Source organism: Dermacentor andersoni, chromosome 7, assembly GCF_023375885.2.
Source record: "Dermacentor andersoni chromosome 7, qqDerAnde1_hic_scaffold, whole genome shotgun sequence".
Classification (NCBI taxonomy): Eukaryota; Metazoa; Arthropoda; class Arachnida; order Ixodida; family Ixodidae; genus Dermacentor; species Dermacentor andersoni.
In genome coordinates, this window is record NC_092820.1 from 162,028,019 (window position 1) to 162,045,730 (window position 17,712).

Consider the following 17,712-nt stretch of genomic DNA (forward strand, 5'->3'; position numbering starts at 1 on the left):
CCGGTTGACGCAATGGAATTGTAATATCTACCACAACAAATAGCTATTGTATGCTTCCAACAAAAGAGATAAACCGGTATATACCACCTGCTTCAAATGGGAAGTGCCAGAACTTCTAGACCCTGCAGAGGAAATTATAATGCCTTTTCTTTTTGGCAACACATCACTACAGGGGGCCGATATCAGTAAGATGTCATATCTTGATACATAATATCCGCTAAATAAATTTGTCATCACTATTGGATAGGCATTTCTTGCACTTCTAACCCCCCTAGATTAATGTCCAACGCCGCCAAATCCGATGGCAGAAACCAAAGACTGAAAGCGTTAGAAGATACTCTCTCTCTCCATGATATTTCCTCTAATCAACACCCTACTCAATTTTTTCTTTTAAAAGTAAAAAATAAATAAGAAGACACTGAAACGACGCAGGAAAAGTACCCGGTTCTTCTTCACTAAATCGGGTTGTAGAGTAGCTGCCTATTATCTTCAATGAGCTGGTCTGTCGTCTGCCGCCCTGTACAGATTATGTGATGACGAGACGATTGATCGTTTCTTCTTAATAGGCCACCGTTTATCGATAGTTATTTAAGTAAAATTACTTTGAAAGAACCAATTTGCCGTACTGGAATTAAGATTTTTATTCCCAATATTGTGAGTGGGAGCTTCCCTCCCTCATTGGACACCCATTGTCATGCCTGCACAGCCAATAAACATTTTTTCATTTTATTCGAGACGATTTCTTTACTAAATTCTTAAAGCGTTAAGTTACTGTACTCACGGATACCGTCTTCTTTCTTTTTTTCTTTTTTTTTTTTGCTTGCTTGTGTTCATCCACAGTGGGTGTCTGCCATACACAGAGGCAAACCAACCAACCAACCAATGTTCGCCTACCTCCAAACGGTGGATTTTTTGTCGCTTTCTCGTGGCGTCACCATCACCATCACCATTATCGTCATCAAGTCCCGTCTCTGGGGGTGAAGAAGTCTCGGCAGGAGAAGGCCTGCACAACACTATGCCGTCCCAGATTACGCCGTATATACCGCGCGCGCCAGAGCCCGTTGATGCGGGGGTCCCGCTCGACCAGACAGCCATGTTTTCCCTTATCGTTGCAATCGTGCTATTCCTCGTCAAAATTCTGGCCGGCCTCTACACTGTGGCCACGCTGCCATTGTACTTCGTCTTCCAGAAGCCCTGGAATTACTGGTGGCGCTCGCGCACGTGCTTCGCCAAGCCAGTCGTCGAGAACGACCCGTCGACGCCTTACTGGCGTCTTGGAAGCAAGTGCCGCCAGGTCGAGGCTCTGGCGGGCGTCAGCACCTTGGACGAACTGGCGCGAAGGGCGATCTGCACATGGCCACTGCGGCGCTCCCTTGGGAAGAGAACCACGTTAGGTCGGACCGAAGAGAAACAAAGCAGCGGCAAGGTCTTCAGGAAGCTGCTCCTGGGCGAGTACGAATGGCTGACGTACCGCGAGGTCGACCGAGAGATCGAGCTCACCGCGCGCGGCCTTCAGTCGATCGGTGCGAGGCCCTACCAGCACTTGGCCATCTTGGCCGAGACCCGCGTCGAGTGGCTGCTCACGGCGCAGGCCTGCTTCCGCACAAACGTCCCGCTGGTGACGTTGTACGCGACGCTCCCCGACGAGGGGATAGCGAGCGCCATCAACGAGACACAGGCGACGCACCTGGTCACCTCCGCGGATCTCCTGCCGCGGGTGCTGAGCATCGCGGACAAGATGCCGTCGCTAACGCACGTAGTCTACATGGAGGACCCCAACTCGAAGCCGTTAGAGCCGACTACTCAAGGACCACTGCAGGTGAGTGACGTACACATTAACTTCAGGACAAAAACGATACCGAGAAGTTGCAATACAGACATATGCAAGGGGATCAACGTACTAGAAAAATCCGTAAGCGTTAACTGTCCATATCCAATAATCGCCTATATCACACGGGAACATGCGCATTTTTGTAAAGCATACCATATGCTACGGCGCGCCAGAGCGCATGTATCTGCAGTGTATTGACGGCATAGATTGCTACAATCTAGAATCTGCTGCATGCATTCGCTGTCCACAAGTTTGTCGAGATTAAATTAGCTATCATTAGTATCACTTCGTTCTTCCTCAGAATTATTATAATTATCAGCGAAGCTGAATAAACCAACAACAAAAATTGCCCAGGCCCACCATTGCCTGTACACTCATAAAACATTTCTTGCCTTATTCAGGGCCCGTTGAGGCTTCAAGTCGCAAGTAATCGCACAACCATTTAACCGCTAGGAAGATCAATTTGCCAGCTGGCGGGCACAATTAAAACACAGAAGGCGCGCTCACGGTACAACTCGCGTCGTGTGCTTATCGCAGGTCATTCCGTTTTCCAACCTGGAAAACCTGAGAGCGAACTTCGTGGCACAAAAGTCCGCGCCGACGCCGTACGATGTAGCCATCGTCATGTACACCAGCGGGTCCTCTGGCGTGCCCAAGGGAGTTGTGGCCACGCACAGAAACATCATCGCGGCCATCAACGGTCTCGCCGCCGTCCGCCAGGCATACTGCACCGGCCAGGACACGTACATCGCCTACCTGCCATTGGCTCACATCCTCGAACTGGCCGTGGAGGCGCTCGTCTTTGGCACAGGCACGTCCATTGGCTTCTCGTCACCGCTGACCCTGACCAACACCTCGACGGGTTTGGCCAAAGGGTGCCCCGGGGATGTGAGCCTGCTCCGGCCGACTCAGATGGCCGTCGTCCCGCTCGTCCTCGACAAGATCTGCAAGGGCATCTCAGACGCCGTCGCCTCGAGGGGACCCCTACTCAAGGCGTTATTCGACCACGCCGTCGACTACAAAAACTTCTGGCTCGACTGCGGTTTCAACACACCTCTTCTCAACCTGCTACTCTTCAGCAAAGTGCGCCGCGCGCTGGGCTCGAGACTCAAGGTCGTGGTTAGCGGCTCGGCGCCGTTGTCGATTCGAACGCGCCGTTTCGCTCGCGCCTGCCTCTGCTGCCACGTGATCGAGGCGTACGGCCTGACCGAGACTTGCGCCGTGGCGACGGTCAACGACATCGACGACACGAGCGTGGGCCGCGTGGGTGCCCCGATTCCCGGGTGCTACCTTCGGCTGGTCGACTGGTCCGAGGGCTCCTACCGCATATCGGACAAGCCCAACCCGCGCGGCGAGATCGTCATCGGGGGCGCGTTCGTCACGCTGGGCTACTTCAAGAGGGACGAGCTCACGCGCGAGTCATTTCGCCACGAATCCGGAGTCCGCTGGTTCTACACGGGCGACGTCGGCGAGATCTTCCCCGACGGCACGCTGCGGATAATCGATCGCAAGAAGGAGCTCGTCAAACTCCAGCACGGCGAGTACGTCTCGCTGGGCCACGTCGAGTCGGTGCTCAAGGCGTGCCCGCTCGTGGACAACGCGCTCGCGTACGGCAGTTCTCTGCACACGTACCTGGTGGCGCTCGTGGCGCCCAACCATCAGAAACTGCAGCACCTCGCTCGAGAGCTCAGCAGGGCGACGCAAGAGGCCACCCTGAAGGAGCTGTGCGAGGACCCCAAAGTGGCGAAGGCCGCCACCGAGGCGATCCTGGCGTTCGCGCGCCAAAGCGAGCTGCACAAGACCGAAGTGCCGCTCAAGCTCAAACTCTGCGCCGAGGAGTGGACGCCGCAGACGGGACTGGTGTCGGCCACCTTCAAGATCCGCAGGAAGCCCCTTCAAAATTTCTACGAGCGCGACATCAAAGTCCTCTATGGAATTGCGGAGTAGAGTGCGCTGGTCAGCACGTAACGCAAGACGTAGGGCATGCGATGATGATGCGGCTAGATTTTAATACATGCTGTACTTGAACAGTAAAATTTTGATCTCTATCATTCGTAATCTGCTGCGCAGGTACATAAAATCAATATCACTGATCAGACACTAAATTTCTCGCAGAGAATATATCTGCACCCGTATAGCAGTGAATTTTACGACGGAGACGACGCAACATACTGTTTCCCCGACGTCGCTCTGTTCAAGAACAGTAACTTCTAGGAGCTCCGCCGTAGAAAACAAACGCGACGGTTTTCAGGGTACGGGAGCCAGCACTCGTGTATGCACGCGGATAAAATGTTTTATTGTGGAACACATAGCAAATTAATAATGCGCAATTGCTGCTGCGACAATAAATTCAGGAAATCCCCCCCCCCCCCCCCCCCCAAATGGCATCAGCCTATTTGAAACCTACCGCAGGACTAAGACCCCTCCCAGCGAACACCACTTATCCGTGTTGAATGCCAAACGACTGCACAATGGGCACATTTTTTTTTCGGCGGAGCTGCCACACGTTCAAATTTAGTGACATCTGACCCGATGATGTCGATAACAGCATCTTCTGAAGTGAGCAATCTTAGAGCAATAAAATAAAGGCAAACACGCATTTACAAGTTTAACCTGCCTTCAAGGCTAGTGAAATGTAGGAATGAGCATACTATGGTGTCGCTAGCTTTAGTTTGTCGCTGTCATTTACAACGTTGCAACAGACGAAGCACGATTGCAATGAAATCGTCCTAGTATGTTTGTTGCCAACATTTAAGATGACTCCGCTTGCAGCAGCATCTCGTTTTTTTTTTTTTTTTTTGCGTTATAATCAACTTGACGCGCTCGTTTATATGTGCTGTGTGGTTTAACTCTTTCCGTACCGCGTCTATTGCGTATCGTTAGTCCGCTAACGATGGTTTGAAACGCCGCTTTCGAGACCTTCCGCGCTGCTCACGGACACACTGCGCTATGGGACAGTAAGGAGTAGAACTGTATTTTTTATTTTTTTCTAAACAGTTCGCTCCCCCCCAAGGCATGATTTTTGAACGCGCTCCGAAGAGCCCAGAGAGAGGGCGTTTTATGCCCACGTTACTCGTGCAAGTGCAAGTGCACTTATTTTCTAAGTCTTCCGCCACGCACAAGTGAATCATAGAGCTAACTTAGCTTTTCAAAGTAAACTGCATGATAAAATTTGTGAAGTATGGCGTGCACACGGACTGCATACATGATAGCTTCGAAATGTTTTGCAAACATAGTTCTGTTACAAGGGAACTCAAATTTGACAAAGCCTCCCGAGGACAAATGTTCATGTGTATGCCAAAAAATTTTAATCCTGGGGTCTTTTGTGCTAAAACCGCAATCCACTTCCATTTCCACTTTCATCCACTTTCATTTCCATCAATTTATTGTTTATTTCATTTATTAAGCACAAGTAATTTTCCCTATGTTGTCCTCTGTGTCCGCATTTGTTGGCTTCTTACGATATGATTATTAAAAATCGGGCCGCTCGGTTAACCCCCTTCTCGTTTAATCCGATTAAGAGTTACGGACTCCAGATTAGTTTCGACCACCTAGGGTTCTTCAACATGCACCGAATGCACGGCACACAGGTGTTTTTTGCATTTTGCCTGCATCGAAACGTGGCTGCCATGACCAGGATTTGACTCCACGACCTCAGGCTCAGCAGCGCAACGCCAAAGTAACTAATCAATCACAGCAGATGCCAAAAAGAAGGTCCATGTGCAATATCCTTGGGACATCCGTGGTAGAGAACACATGATAGGAAATCCGAAAACGGTCTGTTTGCGACATTCTTGGGACGTCTGTGGTAGGATATCCGAAAATCGACTACCAGCGGATGTCCTGTTAGTTTCCTAAACGTTGCACGGGCATTGGGGGCATGATTTGGACGACCTATGGACGAGGCGTATTTGGAAACTCGTAGATAAGACAAGCACCGTGCTGTACACAGAGTGAAACCGTGCACCTTTTTTGTCGCGTGCCTTTCTTTTGATACACGTCGCAATAAATTGAGTGGCCGTTACACACACACCCACAAATTTTAATAAGCTTCATGCATACGGGCACATTCACGAAATGCTGGTCCAATTCGGGAAGAAGTGCTGCAGGACCAGCTGCAGAACCAGCTGATGAGAAACATTCTCATGCTTAAGTGTGCAATACAGAAAGGCAGTACTAAATGCCATAGCATATTTTGGTAGCAAGGGTATGGGCAAATCTCATGGGTGTTTTCCGGAATTCTACCCGTGGGCTACAAGTCTGAGGAGGCAATGTGACAGAAAGACAGCTGTAGTAGTTTACACTTTCAAAAACTGAAGCGCGAACGGTAATGGCACACTAAGAAGGAACAAAAAAACAGGACAAGGCGCATTTACACAACAAGCATTTGTGCATTGTTTATCATAAAACACTTTGTTTTGTCTTTGCAAGTCTTTGCACTAATAATTGCTCGTAGCCATCGCCAAAACGAAAATCATTTATCATTATTTTAAATATGCCATTCAGCAACTCAGTGATGCTAATAGTTTGTAACAATGCAGGATATTTAGATCGTATCGGCGTTATAATCCGACAAGAAAAATTTCTGATGTGCAGTTTTCTTAAATTGGCTGGACCTGGCAAAACATTTGACTGTTATGTAAATGCCATTGAAATCGGTTGCACACAACATTGCACCTCTGTTTCTATGTTTCTGAGGTAGACTATGGCATAAAATAATTTATTCACATACAGACGCCCCTATCAAAAAAATATGAATGGCACTCAGCATCCCAGGAATTGTATTTGGCTGCTTCATACCGGAATGAAATAAACAAACAGTAAACTTCTGTTTTACACATTTCCAAGGATGGTGGCTTTCTTGCACTGAATTTGCATATACTTCAAGCTCAATGTTGCAGAAGATCATGTTGCTGATGTACAAAGCATACTTGGCCTTTCCAATTTCATCTTACGTCCAAACTTTATTTGATGCCCTAAAATGACAGGCACGGCAGACTCTCGCCTATCTTGGTGTTCCCACTACGTAGGATTCTGTGGTAGGACAGTTTGTGGAAAACAGTGCTGTAGTTTACGTGTTTCTGTTTCCCAACCAGTCCCTACGCTGCTATTCAACATGCAGCACCAGTACCACAAACGTGAGAATGTGCACATTGCGAGTGCCACGAGCAACGAGAGAGAGCGTGCGTGCTGCTTTAGAGAAAACACACAGTGGCACTGCGACACGACTAGAAAACAACAATGGAGGCGTTTTCAACAGGTGTAGTAGTGCCTCCTTGCCTAGGTTGCGAGATGCATAGACCCTTTTCATGGTGCTACATCCAATGCTTGCCTGAGCTGCCTCTATGTTTACAATGGATGCGCATGACGCCCCGGTGCAGCTCAGTAAATCTCTTTTTCGACACGAATATTGTAGACAGTGATCGGGTGGACACCGTAAAGATTTGGCTACAAGCTTTCAGAGGATCTTGTTTTTCCAAGTCTCAGGAAGAACTTATAACATTCGATGCGTAATACTGTGGAATGATACAAATATTATTGCACACTGATTGGCCAGCCTCGATGATCCAGGGAAGGCCATGGTCGAATTCCATGGTGAATAAGCAAGGTACTGTATTTAATTAATCAAAAGATGTCATTGTAAATGCAAAATTGAAAAAAGAAAGAGACCTCGCAAGAATTTGTGGGTCAAATCATATGAAAAAAAAAAACAGACCAGTGACATTTGCTAGAATGTAATTAACTGTCATACATTTCAGCAGATCACATTCGTTTGTCCACATGTGGTGCATACACATTCTTGTTTTACATTCGTGAAAGCAACCTCAGACACTTTGTTTGGCTTCACCTAGCACCTCTTCCACCTTTCCATTTTGCCCGTGTGACTTTGGTCAAGGGGTGATCGTACCCTCAAAATAAAGGATGAGCATGTTACAGCCACGACAACAAGCACATTACATGAAGTGAAATCAGTCTGTGCATGACAAGCAAGTCATGGCAATGTCATGCTAGCATACAGATCAAAACAGACGTCCTTTGTAGATGCACCAATTGACAGCTTTTACCCTGGTGACGCCCCGTGTATGACCCTAATGGCATCACAAAGTGTGAAGCAGGGACTGGAAAAGCCCCACGTGCATTTTTTTACCTTCTGCATGGATCATAGTGCTGCCATTTTCACAAAAGATGATCATTACTGCATTCTGTATGCAATGCATGTGTATATATCAAAGTGTGTGCAAGATGTCAGAGGTGGTTTAGGTGCCCTTTAACTATTGTCACAGCAAACGTTTTGGCAGCTCCAGCTTCCATTTTGATCGGTGAAGTGATATCTGGCTCTATGTCTCACCAGCTTCTAATGTAAGAGTAAATACAGTCCTGATAAGTTTGTGTCATGATGCGATTCTCTCACGAAGTCCAGGACAGTCTGGAAAAATTCAGGGAAATTGGCGGCCCTAGTAGACACGCAACATTATCCAGTAAAAAAGAAAAAATGCATTTAATACTGTAACATCTGCAGTGATAACATAAACTGGGGCTCTGCAACATTACGAGCCTTCTCAATCATTTGAAAGGACAACAAGCACAAGAACATCCTTGCACAAAGTCAAAGAATACACACTTCAGTAATGTACTGTATGACACAGGCTCAAAAAAAAGAACTGAAGCTGTTACGCTGCTGTTCCCTACTGGACAGGGCCACTGTGTTCAACACAAGACTGGCACGAAACAAATGGCAGAACCTTGCAGGTCTCAGTTGCAAAACATGTACTGTCAGCCTAAGTCCACACGCTTAGGCAGCTTCTTTACAGAGAAGGCCTACACACATTTATGTAACTATAATATGCCATGTGACAATCTGTGTGAATAAAAAAAATTGAAATGACTGGAATGCATCCTTACATTTCCAGGTTCGCTGGCATTCGCATTACAGACATATCTCATTGTAAAGAAGTTACACCTCACATGAAAAAAGCGTCGTTATACCCAATGCTGTATTCACTTGCGTAATGAACGCAGCCTTGAATTTTGTTGTCAAAATTAGATTTTTTTTACTTTCCCATGTAATGATCACACCCCGAACTTGCCGCAGTGACACAGCGTGTGCCAAGTCTAGCTGATGGTGATCGTGCTTACCATCTGTTGAATGCTATGCAAACGACCCTTCAAGGCTTATCAAGCGGACTGCACGCACCAAACAGATTCTTAAGGAGATACCCCATTTCATTCCCTCAATCACTTCTTGCACTTCGAGAAAAATAAATCTACAACCAAACTTGCCTTGGTATTACTATATTTGTTGGCTTTATATTGGTTGTGGTCAACAATGAAAAAGAAAAGGAGGTGCCTTGCAATTCCTCTCATCTGCATTCTAGAGCACACAACAGACTGCGAATGGCAACGACAGTAGCCACGTTTACACCGATATGGCAGAAATGTACCCTGCTCAAATGCCGGCACTTATAACACAGCTAATATAGTCGCCCACTCTTAGTGGAAACATGCCGTATTAGGATTGTAGTGAAAACAAATACCACAGTTTTTGCAGCATGTCCGCCATGTGTTTGCCAGTGGCAGCTGAGCGCACCCATTTCTGATCCTGTCCCCCTCAAAGTGGACACGGCTATGTTATTGCTGAGTATTTGCTGATATTAACAACATTCTTCATTATTGATACAGAAGAAACTGTTTCAATGTGCGTAATGTACTCACAATGGAAAAAAAATGTGTTCGGATTGCTACATCAGCCACCATTTTTGTTTTGATGTCCCGCACTGTTATTGCAGCAGCCACCTGTTGGTTGACCTGTTGTCATCGCGCAGCAAATGCATTCCGACGCGTTCCCATGGACACCACGTTTTTGCATTTTGCATTATATTTGGTTTGGTCATGATATCTATCAGAAGAATTCTGACCTGCAAACTTTTTTGCATTTTCAGTGCTCAAAATTTTTTTTAGTGGAAGATTTACCCCGCGTATTGATCGCACCCCTAAATTCGCGTCAATTAAAAAAAAAAAGTGCTATCATTATGCGAGCAAATATAGTACTCGTCATAAGCACACATATGTTATACGCTGATAACGGCAACAAAAATTTTACAATAATTACTTCATTATATCCAATAATTCATTATATTTATGGTTTTTATATTGAGGCTCGATATACAGTGATGCAATGCAGGCTCCAAAACGTGCATTCAGAAATGCACCTTGCTTAGAAACGGGCTACAGCGACCTTAAATGTCATGTTCCAATGACCATTATGCTTAAGAGGTGCTCCGATGCTTTTCTTTCTGCCATTCAAGTTTTAATATATGCGGACGGTAGCTTAATATCACAGAAGTTGCATTGACAGTCGCAGTTCTCTCATTTCCCCTACAGAGAAACTTCACTTTGCATCGCGTTTTCCGCACCTAACGGAACCAAAATCACGTTTTCACTGGCGCAGCAGCCACATGCAGGGCAGACTGGCTACCAAGTGATTCCCGTCTCTCAAGCCCAGCTGTTTGGTCTCGTGACGGATGGAATGGAGCTGCTCGGCTCCATGCCCATTCATCCTTGAACACCTGCAAAAAAACACAAAAAAAACACCTTGTTAATTCAAACTCCAGGGGGACCGAAAATTTATTCGAATAAAAAGGAGTTGCAACAAGGAGATAGACTTAAATATAAAGCCTGAATAATTGTGCGATGCAGCATGCAAAACCAAACTGTTATTGGGCTCGCATTGAACAACTCATGTCATTCCTACATCAGCGCATGACGGCGTGCGCGAGAGGAAGCGTAGGTTCCATATACAGTCAACAACGGTAAGATCGCGCCTCATACGTCGTTTGCTACGAGTGGGAGTGAAATGTGTAAGAGTGAGTTAAAAAGGATGGTGGCATGAAGCATGTGTGACATCCTCCAGCATATGATCGAGTGATAATGGTGATCAAGCAGGTGTTAGAACGGGAAGGGGGGGGGGGTACACTAACGCGATCAAGCACATGCTAGGAGGGGATGGGAATGGGGGGCAGGCACTGCGGCTCCGATTCGGTCTCTGGCTGCCCTGGAGTCTTTCTCGTCATTTTCAAGGGCGCGCAACATCACAGTAGCTAGCGACACATTGAATCTTCCTTAGCCTTTGTCTCAGGTTTGTCCGAAAAGCGCTCTATGGGAACAATAAATTTTATTTAACATAACTGCTGCACAGTTTTTGGAGTTCAAATTCGCTGGAGTTTTCCGCCATTCAAATACACAATACATTGTCGGGACCACCGGAGTGGTTCGAATTATTCGACAATTCAAATTAGGACATTTTGAATTATCGGGATTTCAATGTACTATAAGAAAAACACTGAGAACACTTGCTATTTGACTACACAGAGAACAATACAATCCTGGGGACTCGATTTGAAGAGAGACAATGAAGCCAGAGAAAGCATCGGGGAAGGCAATTTTTATGACTAAAGAAGTGCAACCTAGACACAGACCCAAAAAGGCACATACAAACACGCAGACTTGTATTAGGATAGGAATGAATGCTTTGTGGAGTTCTAGCACTATGCATGACATTGTATTAGCCACATACATGCATTCAGCGCGGCGTGGTTGCCATCTATGATCACAAATATAGTGACCATGGATTCATCTGCAGTGGTAGCGGCAATCAGACCACCATAACGCACCATAGAAATGCTGCCAAATTCCAGGACAACACTTATCACCAGACCATTTCTGCAAACCATCAGTAGCATGGTATATTCTCAGACGTGGTACTGTATTTACTCGAATCTAGGCCGGCCCCGATTCTAGCCGACCCTCAAAAGTCTGAAGCAAAAAAAAAGAAAGGAGAAAAACTTGCCTCTAATGCAGGCCAAACAAAAAAGCGAGGACAGCATTTGCAAAATGAAAACAGCATTTATTGAATAATGAACATGCCAAGCTCACTCAATGTCACCATCGCTGCTAGCCTCGTCGCTATATTCCTTATCGGTGTCATTTTCGAACAGTGCACTATCTTCAAACAGTAAATACCACCCGCAATGTGGAACACACAAAAAGCATCCCCAAGGTGTCTACCAAGTTTGACATTCTCATATTCCCAGAGCTTTCCAGGTTTTCCCCGAGTGCCTTTGCAAGATTCCCTAAGTGAAACAGAGCTTTGTTTTATGTCAAGACGGGCTTGACACAATGTCACTCAATGCTAGTAAGCATGTTAAAAATTATTTTTAAAAAGCGACTTAATCCAGTTTGAATAGTAAGGAGTAGTATTTATTTTATTCAAAACGAAACCAGAAGTAAAAATAGCAAACCTATTACAAATTGAGTCAAACATTCTCGTATATGAATAAAAATGAGATGATTTCAGAAGAAAATACCTTCGAATATGAGCTATATCTCTCAACTGATAGCAAGCTCATTGGTACGAGACACGAACTTCCTCACAAGTGAGATCAAAAGCTGGTTAAGTCAACCTCAACTGTCCTTACATACTCTCAGCCCGTGCACCACGCCACAGTGCTGCGTTTCACTGATTTAATTAAACAGTTTATTTTGGTTTGGATGAGGGACACCTGCATCTCGGTGTTAGCCAACACTTGGTTTTTTGAGCTCAAGCTTCTTCAAAGAAGAGGCAGCACGCTTCCTTTCCCGTTCATTCCTGAATGTGCAAGTCCTTTCTGTTCTCGTCCTCCTTCTGCCGCACATTCGCCCCACAGACCATTTGAGGCATCCTCTTGGTCAGTTGTACAGTCAATGTATGATTTTTTGGACTTCCTAAGGGCCACGAAGATGTCCAAAAAATTGGCCAGTTTGAAAAAAATGAATGCATGTTTTTTTACTACCCCTAAGGGCTCAAATCACCCCAGACACATCCAAAAAATCTGAAAGCCTTCCAGTACACTTATTAGGCATAATGGTCCTCCTACTATGACAGGAGATAGCGGGTGCCACGCGTGTATAATTATATAGAATTATCGGGCATCCAGAAAGTTGGTCAATGATTGTATGCTAGCAACTCCTACAGCTGACTACATGGCGCCAAAGACAATTCGTTACAATTCCTCTCTGTTACTCGAGTCAGCATTACTGCGACTTTCGTTCCCTTTCAATAAAATTACAGCCAATTTTCCTTGATAGAAGCACAAATTCTGAGTTTTCCCCCGAGTATTTCCATAAAATTCAATATCCTTGAGAATTCCCGGTTTTCCTAGTTTTTCTGGTAGGTAGACACCCTGATCTCCCATTGCCCCATCCAACGACGGACATTTTTCTCCTCCATGCCAAAGTCCCGCCCAGCTTTAATGTTCGACGATGCCTCTGTGGCTAGCACAGATTTTCCTTTGAAAGGGACATTAGAGTGGCATTGCCTCTTTGGTGCCATTACAATAACACCATGCTGCATGCTGATACCATAGCATAAAGCAGCAACTAGCTCCAATAAGACACAGGTCAAAATGGCAGCGTCGCTTGTGTACTTCATTCAGTTGGCTACTGGTGCAGCTAGTAGCAGCTGTGATACTAGAGAGCTTTAGATTTAGTCTGCACATGGGTAGAACCATGGCGCCAAGCGCTAGTGGGCCCCAATGCTTCTGTCCCCCTAATCTAAAGCTCTACTGACTTTTCTAGATGGCGCTAGCTATGCACCATATTTATCAACTTCAATTGAAAGCTGGCACATTTTTAAAAAACCTTGACTCTAAGCCAACCCTAGAGTTTGGTATATGATTATTTTTAAAAAGTTATCAATCTAGATTTGAATAAATGCGGTATGTTTACACAATGGCCTCATCTTCACCAGCAATGCTCGTGAAGGTGCTGTGTTGACATTTGTGTCCAAACTGCTTTCTCTTTATGTTTTCACTGCACATACCGCAGGTATTCTTTGTATTGTGGCAGGTGCACAAAGACAGCATAAACTCTCACTCTCCTTGTGCTTCTGGGCTGCTGCTGAAGTGCATTCACAACAATGCAGCGTACCGGTAAGGCAAGGAGCTAATAAAGTAATATCTGGTTAATTTAACACTGGTTAATTTTGACATCGAACAATTAACCCTCATATTAAGAAATGCGCCTTAACATGAAGCCTACGCTTGGCTTGTTCTAGATGACGCACGACGTGAACACGCCAAAGGCAATGCAATGAACCTCTTGGGCACATTCACGAAAAGCGTCATCTAGGTCAAGCCGAGCATGGACTTCAAGTTAAAGGGGCCCTGAAGCACTTTTCCAACTAATCATAGCATGGCCTCTCTATTAAATGACCCCATCTCACAAATCTCATGCCACAAATATTTTTCAAATCCTTCAACTATAAGGAGTTATCACACTGATACACAGCTTTCTCCCTCGTCTCCACTAGCATGCTGGAGCTACACAGCAGAGAAGGTAAGAGGGCAAAGCCCTAGCCAAAAGTTTAGCGTCGCGGAGGCAGAAAAGCTCATCATGGCAACCCATGGTGGGCGCAGTACGCCACTGCCATCTCGGAGTCCAGGTGCAGCTGACACAATTACAAACATTGCAAAGATGAAATGATGTTTCTGTCTTTTTGAGATCACAGACATATGTACTTTTTATTCATTGAACTAAATATAAGCAATTATGTATTACTGAGCATGCCCTTGCAATCACGACATTGGTCAAAAGCTATGATGGGCCAGCCTCTTTTGATGACATAACACGAGAGCACTGCGGAAGCAAGAGCAAGTAATTTTTCGCCTATTTTCACACGAGATTGTAAATTCCCTGCTGTATGCAGTGCAGTTATTTTTAACTCGCATGTTCACAGCAGCCTCTATTACAGATTAGCAACATTTTCCTAATATGTTCAGAAAGTGTTTGAGGGCCCCTTTGTGGCACATTTCTGATCACCAAGGTAACACTTGCCCCCTGGTCTCTGCCAGTTTATGCATGATTTAATGGCATCATACTCTTGTTAAGAGGAACATATTGGGCCACACACCTGTTAATTTGCACTACGCCGAAAGCATGCAGCACACTGTCCGCTACTGAAGGAATGTAGCCAGAAACAAGTGTACAAGTGCATGCGCTTCTATGGGTGCACACAGAATACAGGAGCTATCTGTTAGAACAAGGAGTTCCATGGCATGGAGAGGCTTCCACGACCGACAGCAAACAAAGGAGGGACATGTGTACTGCGGCACTACATCCAGCACCAACCTGGACGGTCAGGTCTGGCACCAGGCCTGAGAGGCGATCCACAATGTGTGCCAAAACCAGCTGCTCATTAGCATCCCTCCGGACACGAACATGAACCGAGCCAGCCTGCAAGCAGAGAAAGATGCCACACCGCAATGTCAATCTCAAGGCAGTAACTCAATGCTCAGAGCACTGTGCAGAAGCTGCAATAGAAGGGCAAACAATTCGTTGGAAAGCTATCAAGACAGTGTTCACCTGCTTTCAAGCCTCAAGGAACATCACCGGATTTAAACAAAGTGCCAAGAATATGCCAAGAGGTCCCCCAGATATGCATACAATAATGGGCACAGACTCACAGCCTGACAATAAATAGCCACGCATTATCAATCAAGTCGTTACAGAGGGCTTGACACAGAAAAAGAAAATAAGTAGGGAAGAAAAAGAAAACAGCCCTAGAAGATATATACAACATTGCGGGGTCACTGATCGAAAACCAGCAAAGCTACCATACTTATTCCCGAAAAAGACAAACCTGCGACCATACACACATGCCATCTAAACACCACTTAGTTTACGAATGCATTTCATGGCACGTGTTGTGCCATGAAATGATTTCGAGGTCCTACATGCCAGGCTGTTCGCCATGCTGCCATGTGACAGCCAAAAGCCTTAAGGAATCACTGGCCTCCGTATACACTGTCAGCACACACTGAACTGCAGCATATGGGCATAGTATGCTAACCCAGTTGAGCCTTATTTTAACGAAGCCACATTCACCATGAAAATACATTCGTTATATCCAGTATTCGTTATATGCGTGCGCCCATTACATGCTGGTACTGGTGAGAAATATTTTAGATTCACTCAGTCGATATATTGAGGTTCCACTGAACATGCAAAGAATGTCTAGCCTCTGCGTGTCATGTCTAGCCTCTACGTGTCACAAATCAAGTGATAGCGCTTAACAACGCTTTTTAAGAAGAATGCAGCAAAATGAGATGCTCGGTATTTATTGACAACTAGTACGTCAAAACAATTAAGTCAAGGAAAGAATCAGGGCACTCGACTGTTTTGCCTTAATTAAATGTAAAAATTATAACTAATGCTTAAATTTTGCAATAGGAGCTTCATATCAGGGTGTCAAACTGAACAAGAACCGAAAACTATACCTGAACCAGAATTCTAGCCAGAATTGAACCCAAATCCGAACCAATATTCTTAGAATGTGCCTGAATGCAAACTAAACCTGAAATGGAAAAAATATTATGGTCACCGGTTTGACACGAAATGGTTATGAAAAAGTGTATAGGGTGCAAACAGGTTATTAATACATAAGTGTTTACTTTTCGTTTGGTGCACCCCTCGAGAACATCACCATGATTCACGAGTTGAATTATGTTTGAGGATGGGGATGAACGATAGGTGCATGCTGGTAACTACATGGCTACCTCAGCAGGGACGCTTGCATTTACAGTCAAACCTCAATATAATGAAGTTGTACTTGCCGTGAAAAACTTTGCTGAATCGCGAGTTTTGTTAATTCGAGGTTTTAAAGTTTCAGCATTAAAAACAGCTTCAAAAATTCTCAAGAGCATTCTTGGCGGATGTTATCTTATTAGTAAGCACTTATAAACAAATTGCAAGAAGGTCAGGCCATTATAGCGCAGTTATGAGTGCCAGTGTGTGTGGAGCAGATCGCACCGAAAGCAATGCATCAACGTGGATCAAGGCATCCAAGATCTGTGTGTGTTGCACTGCACGACACCATGAATCTTGGATGCCATAGCTTACCACGCTTAGTGCCCACAGCCACGCCCACAAATTGAAAAGCAAAGTGCAAAAAGACAGGAATATTGGTCCTAAGAAAAAAAACAAAAATAAACAAACAAAAATAGAAAATTCACAGTTTTGCCAGAAAGGCAGAGCATTGATGGTGATTGCAATGACACTGCACAAAGTAAGGTCCCTAGTTTTATCGATGTCACGCGTGCTTAGGCAAACATCAACAGATTTCACTCGATGACCACAAACTCGCAGTTGCAATGCGGGATTGACCGCCAACAATGCGACCAACAATGCAACCACCAACACTAGGACATGCGGGAACAACAAAGTGCGCATGAAGACACTATCCATTTCGGCTTGCCGCAGAGAGATTACCTCCAAGATCGCTTTGGCGCATGGCCTGTGCACAGATGCATGTTCCTGCCCTGCGGTCACTAATGAATGCTGTCACCTCAGTGCACGGTAACACCGGCTCTAAATGGCACAGAAAATGTGCATTTGTTACTTGCCACATTTCAATGCATGTTTGGCACCTCAAAGCAGAGTACAATGCGTTTTGATCGCTGGAAATCTTTTCCCTGGCACAATACACATTATTTGGACTTTTTCGTCAGCACTTAGTCAGCGCCAAGACTCTGCACCCCACACAGTTGCGTAACAAATATTGTCAGTGCTAAGCACAAACTGTCCTTGTTTATGGTTCAGAAGCATCAATGTCCTCATTCGCTTTTAATTAAGCCAAGGAGCAGAAAACCGAGCAGAATGTCACTTGCTGGCTTCTTTCTTTGCTAAACAGTACAAGTTTGGATATATTTGACAACCAGTAGTGCTAAAAAGATGAGAATGAAGAAAAGAGGATCATAGCATAAGCAGTGACTCTCAACTAAAAGTTTATTCGAAAGCGACACAAATATATAAACAATCAGCAACCTGGCTACAACAAAAAGCTGTGC

The 17,712-nt window shown here is 45.3% G+C and overlaps 2 protein-coding genes across 2 annotated transcripts in view; one reads left to right on the plus strand and one right to left on the minus strand.

Annotated features, from left to right (window-relative positions):
- Positions 1-10,187, plus strand: LOC126533317 (long-chain-fatty-acid--CoA ligase 4-like). The gene is made up of 2 exons (XM_050180571.3): positions 1-1,819; positions 2,369-10,187. The coding sequence occupies exons 1-2, from the start codon at positions 1,016-1,018 to the stop codon at positions 3,776-3,778; spliced, it is 2,214 nt and encodes a 737-aa protein (XP_050036528.2). The 5' UTR covers positions 1-1,015; the 3' UTR covers positions 3,779-10,187.
- The window catches only part of LOC126533160 (zinc transporter 6-like), a 23,507-nt gene continuing 14,106 nt past the window's right edge, over positions 8,312-17,712 (minus strand). Inside the window, exons 12-13 of the mRNA XM_050180430.3 lie at positions 14,996-15,100; positions 8,312-10,398 (exon numbers count right to left, since the gene is read on the minus strand). Of these exons, the coding sequence (XP_050036387.1) occupies positions 10,261-10,398; positions 14,996-15,100 (243 nt within the window). The 3' untranslated portion in view covers positions 8,312-10,260. The remainder of the gene's footprint in view (positions 10,399-14,995; positions 15,101-17,712) is intronic.

Excerpts from the sequence above, each read along its gene's own strand:
- LOC126533317 (XM_050180571.3), top strand. The coding sequence starts at position 1,016 with ATGCCGTCCCAGATTACGCCGTATATACCGCGCGCGCCAGAGCCCGTT. Across the intron at positions 1,820-2,368 it reads CTACTCAAGGACCACTGCAG|GTCATTCCGTTTTCCAACCT; the intron begins GTGAGTGACGTA and ends TGCTTATCGCAG.